Raw genomic sequence first — 14,801 nt, 5'->3', positions numbered from 1 at the left:
AAATGAGGGGTAAATTTGGTGAAATTAGTAACGGGAGGGGTAAAATTAACTTCGTTTTAACGGCGAGGGTAAAGTTAAACAATAAACCAAACTTGAGGGATATTTTTGACCCTTTTCCCTTTTTTTTTTTGCCTTGCGCTTTTTAAAATTGTTGAGGGTATTTTTAACCGCATTTTATTACATAAAGTGTTGAAAGGAGAAATTAGATCTACACCTTTTCAAGCTCTCTGTTAACCACCATTTTATGTTTTCAAAAGTAATATACTTAAATATAGAACTTTAATTATGTATCCAAGAGGATGATCTAATTCCTTTAGTTACAAACCACAAGAATCTCTAATTAAGCTAAAAATTTATTTGATTAGTCAATCTTACCTCGTAAATCGTAATGGATTTGAAATAACTATATATCCACAAACCCAAATGGATGCAGGCTGCGTCCCATTCCAGTAGGTCTATGTTTAATACTAGTTCAGGTAGACAGGTTGTACGTACATCATATGCTAGTTCGGTTATTTCTATAGTGGCATAGCCAGAACTTATTGTTGAATATTGTTTGTTTGAGAAGACGGGCACAATCGATTTGTCACAACTTGAATTTTACTATATCAAAGTAAGGACACGCTTCGGTCTTGCAATCTTGATCACTAACTTGTTGCTTGCTTCAGCAACACTCTTTACTTAGCACTCACTCTTGNTTACTTCTTGTTTTCTGAATGCTATGCTATGTTTTCCCCATTATTTGGTATGTCCTCTTTACTTATAAACTTTTTAAGGCATAATGTTCTAAAACTGAACTTATGTCCCAAGGCACAAGTTATGCCTTACTAGGCATAACTTTAGTTTTGGAACTTTATGCCTTAAGAAGTTCGTACTACTTAACTTATGCTCCAATGTACAAGTTATGCTTTAGGCAAAAGAAATTCGCATAACACAAGTTATGCTCTATAAGACATAACTTGAGTGTATGAATTTCTTAACGTATAATATTCTAAAACTAAACTTGTGTCTTATAGGGCATAACATGTATTTAGAGATTTTTTTTTTGCCTTGCGCTTTTTAAAATTGTTGAGGGTATTTTTAACAGCATTTTATTACATAAAGTGTTGAAAGGAGAAATTAGATCTACACCTTGTCAAGCTCTCTGTTAACCACCATTTTATGTTTTCAAAAGTAATATACTTAAACATAGAACTTTAATTATGTATCCAAGAAGATTATCTAATTCCTTTAGTTACAAACCACAAGAGTCTCTAATTAAGCTAAAACTTTATTTGATTAGTCAATCTTACCTCGTAAATCGTAATGGATTTGAAATAACGATATATCCACAAACCCAAATGGATGCAGGCTGCGTCCCATTCCAGTAGGTCTATGTTTAATTCTAGTTCAGCTAGACAGGTTGTACGTACTATCATATGCTAGTTCGGGTATTTCTGTAGTGGCATAGCCAAAACTTATTGTTGAATATTGTTTGTTTGAGACGACGGGCACAATCGATTTCTCACAACTTGAATTTTACTATATCAAAGTAAGGACACGCTTCGGTCTTGTAATCTTGATCACTAACTTGTTGCTTGTTTCAGCAACACTCTTTACTTAGCACTCACTCTTGTTTTCTTGCTTAATTCCTTGGTTTGTTACTTACTTAGTTTGTTACTTACAACTCTAATGGACCACCTCTATTTATAGGAGGTGAGCTAAGCATATTTTTCTACTCTATTCTAGAATATTCCTCCAACTACTTAATTCTCTCTAAAATACTCATTCTAGAGATCTTCCTTCAATTCTCTGTAACTCCGGAATATTCTAGATTTTTCTTGACTTATCTTAAGTAAATAATTAAGTTGGTGATGAATTTTTAACACTTATAACCCTGTAAGCTTTTTGTTATATATGCTATTTACTCTTTTTGACCAAAAATAAATAAATAAAAGATTACACTAGAAATTAAGTAGTACGATTCAAATCAAACCCTACCATTCATTTTCTGTTTTTTCTCTTTTAGCAAGGTATTATACTAGCTAGTTTAAATACTATCCATCTAGACGCCATAGTGATATATAATGCAATGTGATTTTATTTTTGTTTTAACCTCGAGGAAATCTATCATAGCTATTCTTTGGGTTCTCATTGAATAAATTTGCGCTTGTACAATAGCTCATAAACTACACAAAAGATATAAACCGCATTAGGCAAGTGTAGTGCGACGAGCTCAGAAGGTGTTGGCAGGGGGTTGGGATCTTTTATCTCCCTGAATATCACATGATGCACCAACTCAACCAACTTTACGAGTATGTAATGGTCATTTTGAAAGGGTGCCTCTTTAAGATCAATATTTAAATTAACTGAAAATGAAATTTATTATGAGTGATTGGTTAAGTAACATCCTAAAATTTGATATCAATTAACTATAAACCTTTTTGATCTTATCTAACTTATTTTAGATAATTAAAATTAAGAAATCAATTAACCAAGATATGTTTGCTTGTCATGGATTTTTCATATGGACATTATATTCGAGGCAATATTTATTGAATTAGTCTATTTCTTGACTCCATGAGGAACTAAGCAAAAGATTATTGAATTAGTCTATTTCTTGCTTGTGCTATTTTTGAAGTATTTTGATTCAAGTAACTTGATAAAAGATGAAACAAAAGCCACTTTCCAATCCCACCAAAGTTAAAAGAAAATAATTAATAAGACTTACATTTAGTGAATTCATACTCAAAATCCTCTTCTTAATTTTATAATTATTTTTAAAAATTACGATAAATAGTTTAAGACGAAGAGCGCATCATATTACTTGAAAAAAAGAATTTGAAAAAAGTCAAAAGGGTCCCAGCTATCTCATGGTCCTCACCTTATTATAATGCCTTTGCACTTGTAAATATTTCAATCATTGTCTATATGCACTAATTAAGTAGTAAAGTTCCATTGCCACTTCTATTTGGCTTCACACCTAGGATGCAGAAGGGGTGTGGGCGGCTATGAATATCATGATCGATCATTATTATCAATAAATCATCGGCTATGAATAGTTCCTCATAAGTTTGATTTTGCACCTCTTGCTTCATTTATTGTATTACTGAGCTTTACATTCTAAATATTCATCAATCATTATTATCGATAAATCATCGGCTATGAATAGTTCCTCATAAATTTGATTCCGCACCTCTTTCTTCATTTATTATATTACTGAGCTTTACACTCTAAATATTCTGCTTTGTAATTATTCTCTAGAACTATATGGTACACAAATAACTCTTTTTGTTATTATCCTCTAGAACTTGCTGGTACATTTACAAGTACCTCATTTTTCAATGTTAAATAAATATATATAATATTTTTTTCAACCAAAATAACAATAATTCTAATTAAAGTATCTTTCTAGTTGACAAACATATAATTCTTATCCACCTAGAAAAAGAAATTTTCAGAAAAAGTGAGAAAACTTATCCATACCAATTTGCCCCTTTACATTAATCAAGAGACGGTATATTATTTGAACATTATATCATATCACTATCAATCATCCTTTTTATTTTTCTAGAGTGGGAAATATATTCTTTTAAGCTCCAATTCTAGTGCTCTTTTTGTAAATCTTCTTATCCTTTACTACAATTTTTTGTTATTGTCCTTTTATATCCACTATCAACACATTATCACGAGAATAAACGTGTGCAAATCAGAATTTAAATTTTATGAATTTTAAAGTTACTAAATTTTAAATTAATAATTTGTAAATATGTAATGATTTCAATTTTAAACCATGTATAAAATTTGAACCAAATTAACTGAATTCAGTCGAACTCAAACATCCGTCCTTGTGTCTTTTCTATTGATAAAATCTATGTACTAGATTTCATTCTTTTATCTTTTTTAAAGTGAGATAATAATATCAACATAGGTATAGTACTTTACAAGTGTACTCTTGTCCGTAAGTGGATAGGGTACTTTTATGAGAAACAAAAAAGTATAACAACAAATAAAACAAAAAAGTATAACAACAAATAAAGTACCATTAGTAAAATCGAAGAATCTTAGTAGATGAATTGATTAACTATCTAAATTTTCAGTTCGTTAGTAATATTATACGATTTCCCACACTATTATCCCTTCAAAGAAGAGAAGAAGAAGAATATAATCCAACAATTGTAACTAAGAAGAATGATTCAATTTTTCAACATGTTGTTGCTTTTCTCATTAATTATGATATTGACAACCTTTGTTTTCTCTATTTGTGTCTTCAAACAAAATTACAGCTAATCATAGTATATAATTAAGGAAAATGACTAGCACTTTAATTTAATACATAAATTGATACGTATACTTTACGGCTAATTAAAGATATATAACCTGAACATATTATTGCAATCAAAAGATCATTATGTAGACACAAGACAACATTTGATCCAACAGGAGAGTAATTACTCAAGATTACTTAAACATAAAATATTGAAAATAATAGTCACCGTTCATAATAATATTTCACTATAATAATTATATATATTTTTTTATCAACATCGATCTTTCATGTTGTTTCATATTATATTATCTCTATAATAGCATTTCGCTATATCAATTAAAAAAAAATATCAAAACAAAGGTTTAACTATCTTGATTTACTCAATTTTTACTTTTTCTGTTCTAAAAATATAATAATCATGTTTCATTTCTCGAGTGTCGATTATTAAATGGTCATATTCACGTGGCAGCCTAGTCGGCAGTCGACAATGGAAATGGGGTCCGGTTCTTGAGTGGGCAAACCATTATCTTTTTACAAAATCAAAGTGTCTTAGTGGAGTATCCAAATTGAAAACGAAAAATAATTAAGACTTAAACATATGTTAATTATCTTTAAAACTATTTATAAAACATGGCTTAAGAACTTTGAACTATTCATCAATCAAATAACATAAAGTAACAAAATAATAATAATATCCTTACATTATTACTAGTCAAAAAGTTGTTCTACACTTTTACACATGTTACCCCTATAAAATTTAGTAGTACTATATAATAAACCCCCTTCAAGAAGGACTTCAATAATTCATCCAACAAAGAACAACTCATACAAAGAAAAAACACATTCAAAATTACCAAAAAAATCAAAAATTCATGGAGAACTTCCACTACTCAAGAAGATTACTCCGGGAAGCCACCATGTCGCCACCACCGGCAGCCGGAATCCGCCACGATACAATGGATCATCCACCACTTGGTCATAGAGTCAACACAATTGATGCAAATGTTATTATGGTCTTGGCTGTACTTGTATGTGCCTTAATTTGCTCACTTGTGTTGAATTCCATCATAAAATGTGCATTCAAGTGTTCTAGCTTAATATTGGCCGATCCATCCTCAAATCATACAAGTAACAACAACTCTTCTTCAACAAAATTAGTCAATAGAGGGATCAAGAAAAAAGCGCTCAAGACATTTCCGGTTATAACATACACTACTACTGAACTGAAACATCCAGGGCTCGACTCTGAATGTGTCATTTGCTTATCAGAGTTTGGAGTTGGAGACAAAATCAAGGTGCTACCTAAGTGCAACCATGGATTCCACGTTCGATGTATCGATAAATGGCTCCATTCACACTCTTCTTGCCCTACTTGTAGGCACTCCCTCATTGAGACTTGTGAAAAAATTGTTAATGGTGGCAATTCTTCTAGTAATAATACTTCATCATCATCAGAGGCAGCAGTACAAGAAGTCATAGTAAGGATTGAACCTCTCCAACGTGAAGGTGTGATATCTAATTAATTTACAATCAAAATTTGGTAGAAAAAAATAGTAATATATTTAGATTTTCCTTAGTATATGTATCTTTAGTCGTTGTGATCAGAATCTATTATGGATTCCTGATCACATTTTTTATATGGCCCTCTTATCTTTTCCTTCTCTGAGCTCTGGTTATGAAAGAAGGAACCGAGAAGAAGAATGAATCACATATACTCAATTAGATTAGAAGCTTAGCGAGCTAGCATGTAGTTTTCCAATGATTTATTAGTCTTGCAAGTGTATATACAAATTAAGGTTTATTTCCCTTAATTTCTTTATAATTAAGTTCAAAGTTATTGTATTTTCATTTGAGAAAAGGGACAAATATATTTCTTCGATCTGTATTAAAAAAGTTTAGTCTTAAATTGAAGTCTCATTTATTTCTTTTGAACCCTTAAGTAAGGTAATTTTAAACACTTGATTTTCTAATTGATTTTGTATTTTATAATCATATACTACTTACAACAAATTAAATTAAGCGGGACCCGCTAATCAATCTAACTTTGAAATGGAAAAAATATTTGGAATAATTGAAGATGGGTTGATAATTAGGAATAAAGTGTTGTCTATTTTATTTTATTTTTATAAAAGGAATAAAGTAGAATGGTAGATGTTGAATATTTTATTTTTGTAGTGGGATTCAAACCTTTTAGCATTCCTGTTTTTTTTTTAAAAAAAATCTAAGGATGGTATAGTTTAAATTCTTTAATCTATACGTGATGGGACAGTCTACAACATGAAAAATAAAAATAAAAATCTTTAATTTGAGATGCGTTTATAATGGTTTATTTAAGGGTAGTGAACTTACTGAAATGTTTTCTAATAGAAATAAATAGTCTGTATGAGGTTAACAATGTTTATTTTTTTAAATAAGAGGTGCTATTAGTGAAGTTTTTAGAAGAAAATAAACATTTTTATGAATAACAGGAATTATTTTTCAAAAGCTAAAAATGAAGTTTTTCCCGGAAAGCATTTTAAGAAAAATACACTTAAAAACATTTTTAAATAACTTGACCAAATATCAATTATTTTTTAAAAGTATTTTAAAATTTATTAATCAAATATAATTATTTCTTATCAAAAGTATTTTTAAAAAATATATTATTTAAAATAAATTAATTATAAAAATTTGATCAAACAGACTACGAGTATCAGACAAATTAAAGAAATCAAACTAGGTACTTATATTATAATTATTACCTGCACATTTCAATGTCACAGAAAGTTGAGAACTATATATTACAGTCAAACTTTATTCACTGATTTAATATAATGAATCTGCCTAGTTGTAAAAGGAAATTAAACTATATACGTTTCAAGATTTCAAGTTATGACTTTTAACTATTGGTGAACTCCAATCTGAAACCACTATACCCATTTACTTTGGAAGCGGTTCTAAATTAATAATTTGTACATATTTAATAAATTTTAGGAATAGATATATAGTTCTTACACTTCATTTGGACGATTGTTACGTATTGTTTTTAATATATGATATTATATGTATTGTATCGTACTGTATTGTTTTGATAAATACAATGTTTGAATAGATTATGTAGCGTCCTCCGTCGTTACATAATGTTACACATTCATAATTTAAATGATAAACCTATGAGAAAAGTAGGGTATAGAGTAGAGTTACTATGAAAAAGATTGGTTAAAATATGAAATGTGATTATTAAATAATAAATAAAGACAAAATGAGAAGAAAATATTAAGATAACGATGCGCAGAGGCAGCTTGATAGGGTTAGAAAAAAGGCAAGTGCCTTAGTCCCCAAAATTTGAGGGACCACATTTTTTTTAAGCAATAATAGATTATAGATTTTTATTAGAAAAAAATATTGAGCAAGTACTATTTATAACAAAGATTATGCTTTTTATATAAAATGGGAGAATTGTTAGAAGAAGTTTGGCACATCTGGAGTAATGATTAAATTGATTGATTATAGTATCAATTAAAAAAGAATTATTAAAAAAAACTAATTATAAAAAAAATAAAAATTCTGCATCTCAAAGAGCTAAAAGAACAAAATCCGTAAGAAAATATGTTACTTTATTTTTTAAAGTTTAAGGCCTCCCTTCGATTTTCGCTTTAAGTCACTAATATACTTGAGCCCCCTTGTCTACGCGATCACACCAAATTGGTTATTATATAAAACAATTTTTTTTTATCGTTATCTAACGATGAATTTAAACGATACGATACAATAGAGTTTAAGTTACAATCAACATAAACATTATATTTAAACCAACAATACAACGGGTAACAACCATCCAAACAAGGTGTATATCAACCGTCACATAAAATGAATTTCTTCATCGTTACCTACCGATGAATTTAAACGATACAACACAATAAAATTTAAGTTACAATTAAAATAAATATCATATTGAAACTAATAATATAATATAACGGTAACAACCATCCAATGTATTAGTGGGTACCAATCAGGAGAAGGTAAGACTGAAGCATTACTTGAGAAGATAATAAAGCACCCACCAAAGACTAGGAGGACCAAAATAATTGAAAAATCAAATGGACCACAAACTTAATTGTTTAAAACATTAAATGTGTTGCTATTATTTTTTTCTCTTAGTGGCATACTTTTAATTCAAAAGAAAGTGAGAGATAAAGAAAAGACAGTAATCCAATAGAAAGAACATGAAGATTTAAGAAAAAATCCGTTTGGCCAGAAAATTTGGTCAAAATGATATTTTACCTATGTTATTTTATTTATTTTTGAATATTTTTACCCTTTTAACTTTAATACCCTTTAATTAATAAATGGAAAAAAGATCTGTTTATTTTAAAATAAAAAAGATGTTATAGACTTTAAAAATTTCTGGCCAAATTCTGACCAAATTTTCTGGTCATTTAGCATTACCCAAGATTTAAATAGCTAAATTAAAGGAATACACTCTAAATGACTCATAATAAATGCAACAAATATTGGGCTAAATTCAAGAAACTTGCTAAGCATGCACCCCTTAACAACCAATTAGTAGACTTTTTTGATAATTTATCACTAAGTGAGATTAATGACAGATTAACGATAAATTTTACTATTTAACTATGAAATTTACCGTTCGCTAATTCATTTTTAAAAAATCAGTAGCAAAGAAAAGAGAAAGATATACATCAATAATTAGAGTGAAGATCATACCCTACAACACGCGCAAACAAATATACTTCCTTTGTTTGAGTTTGTTTAGTATATTCTGATTTGACACGAAATTTAAGAATATAAAAGAAGATTTTTGAATCTTAAAATCTTAAATTAAAGATATGTCAAATATATCAATATGTTTTTTAAATTTTATGATCTTAAATATGTTAGATAAAGAATTGTGCGCTAATAAAGAAAATATCATTTTTTAAAGAGATTAAAAAAAATCAGTAGGTCAAATAAATTAAAACGAAGGATCGAAGTACATAAGTATGAACTATGAAGGACAATCAATGTTGCAATATGTGGTGATAAGACAATTTCTTATCTCTAGCTCTAAAAAAGATAACCCTCAAGGGTGCAAGAAAATGATAGGAACTGAGGAATTAATATATATCTATATATACATATATTGTGTTGGTGGTTTATTGATAAAGATAGAATAAATTCTTTTTCCCAACCCCACCAAAATTGAAAGAACATAATTAATAAGTTAATGAAGACTATATTTTATATATATCTAGTGAAAAGGGTCCAACTATTTCACGCACTTGGAAGAGGATCACATTCATAAAGTTACATGTATTATTATATTTCAATCATTTCCAATATTTCTTTTTATTTCTTATTCGTAGTTTGGAGTTCGTATTGAAGCTCTGATTAAGTTTGAATCGCACATTAGGTAAGTAATCTCAATAACGCACCACAATCCATATTGACAATTATTTCCTATATCACTATTCACTATGAAGTATAGTGCTACCGTCCGTTATGAAAAACGTGAAATTACTATGAAACTAAGAATTTGTTAGCGATTTCTTATTATTAAAAATGTCTTAGCTTATTGATATTTTTTTTTAATAATCATCACTTATTTATAGCTAAGCATGAAATTTTTATTATTTAGTTACAAAATTTTATCCGACACTAATTCCTTGTTTTCTTTTCTTTGGTTCTACCGACCACCTCCATGTGCAATACCACTAAAGGATACATGTACCATGTTATTTTGCACTATTCACACTAATTAGTGTCTTTCTTCCATTATTGTTAACTAATAAGTCAACAATGCCTTTTATTTTTCTGCGCGCTAATCTCTTTTTAATTCATTGAACGCGGTTTTTCTTGAAGTGGCAACATTGATTTATTTGGAACAACTAAAAAATACTATTTTTTTTTGTTCATAATTTATTTTCCTAGTTTTAATTTGACACGTAATTTAATAAAGTAAAGAAGATTTTGATCTTATGGTCTTAAATTAAAGATATGTAGAAATTGGAATATTGTACAAAAATATTTTTTAATCTTATGATATTAAATATATCATATGAAAAGTTAAAATTAAAGAGTTTGTTGCTATAAAAGAAAAGGGACATTCTTTTTTGAACAAATTGAAAACGAAAGGAATATTTGATCATTTCAACTTCAAAAGTTAGCTCAAGAAGTGAGATTGCTCAAGTCATATTAAAGAGACCACTCAATATTCCTAAAAGGGTCGATATATGAACCATCCAAGGAGCATTAGCATGACTTATTGTTTCTGTTTGAATCGTAACTCTTCACGGGAGAAACCCCTGATAGCGAGTACTCATTTTTTCTTTTATGGGTCTTATACAACATTGGATGCAAAATATGTGTCTTTCATACACAAATTTAACACTTAATATGATTATGTGATATGTATTCCTACCTTATTTGGTCGGGTGTAACTATATATATGTACTCAATGCAGATAAGTATTTACCACTTTGGTGGATCAAAAGTTAAAAAAAAAAATGTCTGCATAACAAATGCGTCGCAATGGGTGGCAAATCATAAATCCGGACACCCATATATAGCATTAATACAATGCAATAATCTATGGTGGATTAAGGATTAATTAGGGAATTTAATCATTTTTATGTCTTGTTTCGTTTCAACTTATCCATTAATCCACCATTAATCCATTGTGGTTTGGAGATAACTTAGTGACATAGACATATATAGTTATAAATAAAATTACATATATATAAGTGGAGAATTGGAGGGTCTTATCTAAATTGCTAAAATATCTCTACCTAAGTACATTACTTTGTTTTTTTTGCAATCACTTATTTACTTTGCATACAACTCGTCCTTTTGTTTTATGGGACCAATCTTATCATATTTTGAGCAACCAAAAAAAGGATAGCTAATTAATTAACTATCTTAATTAGTACAAATCTTAAAAAAGTTATAAGAGTTGAACTTAAAAGGATTACTGTTACCACTCTTTATCTTAAAAAAAATATTGTAGTACTTAACAAAGATTTATCTAGTATCTCAAAAAGATTATCTTGCTTTAATTACAAGCCACAAGAATAAATGAGTACTAAGCTTAATCTTGATTTTATAATTGATTTGGTGCCTTGTGATTATACAACTTAATTACAACAAATGGGGCCATTTGTTAGTCTAATTAGTAATTCGATTGGGCCAAAGATTTTATTGGATAACAACTTTGTCTCCAAATCTAATGGGATTAGCTGTTGATTAGGAAGCATTAGAAAAAAAAAATATTTATATAATTAGAAAATGAGTAGTACTTAAAGCTAAAGAGGAAATTACAAATGGATTAATTTCATATATGGTAATTCAACTTTACTTTATTGTACTAAAATAAAAGTAATTAAGTGGATGCCATGGAAGAGCCCAGAAGGTAACCAATGAAAAGGAAGCTATAGTTTTAAGTTTTTACTATACATAAATTTGAATCGAAAATGTCTAATTAATTGGAACACTCTATTAATAGTTCATGAGGTATTTTAATCTAAGAGTTTAAATGAAATTAGAGCTGTCAATATGAGCTGGCCCATCCCATCCGGACTAATTCATACATGTTTTGAAATTTTACGGGTCAGGTCGGGCTAGCCCATTTTTGGTGTGGGTCAAAAAATGATTGGGCCAGCCCACAATTACGTAGGCTACGGGCTTTGTCGGGCCAACCCTCTTTTTTTAAAAGTATATTTTTTATTATTTTTTATAATTTAAAAATATTATCATAAATATTGACAAGACAATATTACATGGTGTTAGTGTTACTACTTGTTAATAAAATCCACAAATAAAATTATCTTTATAATATTTATTAAGCTTGATTTCAAGTAAAAGCATAAATAGCTAAACAAAAATATTAACCTAATTGTTTTCCAATTATCATAATAAAACACAAAAACTATGTCAACATTCCATAGGTTACGGCCTATGTAGCGATTCCCCATAAATTTTAGAATTTTTTTATTTTATGTAGTACATATTTTATAAACATAAGTTATATTTAAATTGTAATATTTCAAACTTTTAACAGATTTTGAGTTTAGACTCTTGTTATTTTAATACTCTATTTTATTTTTATTTTTTAATTTTTATTTATCCCACGGGCCAGCCCAATCCATATTTCTCAAGCCCCACAATCGGCAGGGCCGAGCTAAAAAACTCTTTTCTTAAATGGGCTCCAAAAATCGTACCCCTACCCTATCAAATCACGGGTTAGGTCAGGTCGATCCTACGGGCCTAGCCCATATTAATGGCTTAGTCATAGCCTAGGGGTACTTGTACATTTTCCCATTAATAAACAAGCAAATACATATATTTGATCCTATATACATATGAGAGTGGTCCTTAGTAAAATTTCAAACAACTTGAATTAGTTAATAGACAAGATAATTTAATTGCCTAACTTGAAGATTTGATCATGTACTAGGAATCTTGATCAATTCATATGAAACCACACAAATAATTCAGAAAATGAGAAAAAAGGTGAATCATACGTATCAAAAGGTTAGATAATATATGATTTAATTACAATTTTCTATTTAGAAGACACAAGTAGTACTTTTTATATATCATTAGGTACAACTTTTCCTATTAATTATCAGTTCAATCTCAATCTACATAATTTTCTTATCAAATTTGTAGTACGTGCACATTTTTTTTTAGAACTTGTGGTTTTAATAATCATGTAACATTTGTTTGGTTATAAAATTTCTTAACTTGTGATTTTACATATCATAGCATTTGTGTGGCGATAAAGACTTCTTATTTAGGATATTGAATATATTATTCCCTTTGTCTCAATTTATATGACATACTTTTCTTTTTAGTGAGTCCAAAAAATAATGAGACATTTTTATATTCAGTACAGTTTTAACTTTAAAATGCTCATTTCACCCTTAATGTCACAAATAACATCTATGACTTATTTTAGACTACATATTTCAAAAATATTTCTTTTTTTCTTAAACTTTGTGTCGAGTCAACAAGTATCGCATAAAGAAATAGTGTCTTATACATGACTAGAAGTCTAGAACGTAGGGGTATATATAGAATTCTCAATCTATATATTAGAGGGAAATCAGTGTATGTATTGTTGATCATGATTCATGAACCGAGTACATGTTCCTACTTATAGAAAGGAATACAATAGAGTCGTAACTATGCTAAACTTAGACTTAGAGCAGTACTCAAACTAAGCTAAAACTACATCGAAAATAAGTTTTAGCAACAATTAATTATCGATAGTAGTTTAATTATATATATATAGAGGTAATTATCATTCTTTGTAAATGTCCCTAAAGCCTATAGCGATATTGTATCTAATGACATTTTCACTAATACCAGTAAAGGCTTTAGCACTCTATTAATAATTAATATGTATATTTATTGCTGTCAAAAAGTTATTTTTATTGTAGTGTAGGTAACTTTTTTTCTCATACAACTATATATATATTTTTTTCTGACAAAAAACTATACAAGTTTTGCACAACAAAGTGGCAAACTCTTTAGCAAACTTCGGTTGCGATTCTTAGTTTGACTATAGGCTTTCCTCTACAGCCGATCTTCCTCAACAAATTCAGGTGTAAAGTATAAGTACAAGTAGTTGTTGAATAATACTTCAATTACATAACAAATGAACCCACAACTAACTCTAACATCTAACATTTCTATGATTCTGATCTCTATTTTAACACTTCCCCCTCAAGTTAAAAAGAATAGAATAAATTTACCCTATGTGTGGCTTTGATACCTAATATGCTCTTAAATCACGAACTAAGGTGATATTTATTACGGGGAAAGAAAGAGCTATGCTATTGACTGGACCCTTTTTTCTCATTTTGTTTGAAGCGGGCCAAATAGAGAATGAAATGCATAAAAAGAATAGGGGAAGGAAGTCAGAGACTCCCTTTTTTTTGGTTTAAGGGTTGCTCGCCCTACTGAAGTATCAAAGGCTTTCGAGGCTTACGCCTCTCTATTACAGGACCTAAAAAAAGGCTTTTTGATACTTTCACATACATTTATAACACCCACCCAAGCAGGGGCGGATGCAGCATATAATGAGGGGGTTCATCCGAAGCCCCTTGGCGAAAAATATTACTATTTATACATGGTTAAAATTATTTTTATGTATGTATAATAGATGTCGCATGCCCTTCCACTAGTTCGTGTGTTTACTTTTCAGATTTTGAACCCCCTTATTAAAATTTCTGGGTCCGCCGCTGCACCAAGGGTAGGAAACTTCCTACTCCTTTCTTGGGCGTTAGAGATGTCAATAACATTTTTTTGGGTCCCAAATAAAATTTGTGTACATGCCAATATGAACGTGGCAACCTAGTCAGCAATTGACAATGGCGGTGGGGGCATTTCTTGAGTGGATATCCCATTACCTTAATTTGTGTAAATGCCAATATATGACCATTACATTTCCTTATCATAAATAAACCATCTTTTTCTATAAGAGAATTCAACTTAATACTTCTAAATTCTATAAATGCATGGCTCCACTAATTGTTTATAACAAACTCTTAACCTTTAGTGCTTACAAGTA

General features: G+C 29.3%; 1 protein-coding gene across 1 annotated transcript; it reads left to right on the top strand.

Moving 5' to 3' along the window:
* Positions 1 to 5,047: 5,047 nt before the first annotated feature.
* Positions 5,048 to 6,167, top strand: LOC125852852 (RING-H2 finger protein ATL78-like). The gene has a single exon (XM_049532533.1). The coding sequence runs from the start codon at positions 5,122 to 5,124 to the stop codon at positions 5,770 to 5,772; it is 651 nt and encodes a 216-aa protein (XP_049388490.1). The 5' UTR covers positions 5,048 to 5,121; the 3' UTR covers positions 5,773 to 6,167.
* Positions 6,168 to 14,801: the final 8,634 nt, after the last annotated feature.

This window comes from Solanum stenotomum, unplaced genomic scaffold (assembly GCF_019186545.1).
Source record: "Solanum stenotomum isolate F172 unplaced genomic scaffold, ASM1918654v1 scaffold6190, whole genome shotgun sequence".
NCBI classification, from domain to species: domain Eukaryota; kingdom Viridiplantae; phylum Streptophyta; class Magnoliopsida; order Solanales; family Solanaceae; genus Solanum; species Solanum stenotomum.
This window is presented reverse-complemented; position numbering and strand designations above follow the sequence as displayed.

Bases quoted from the DNA above. Each gene is read 5' to 3' on its own strand.
- LOC125852852 (XM_049532533.1), top strand. From the start codon at position 5,122: ATGGAGAACTTCCACTACTCAAGAAGATTACTCCGGGAAGCCACCATG.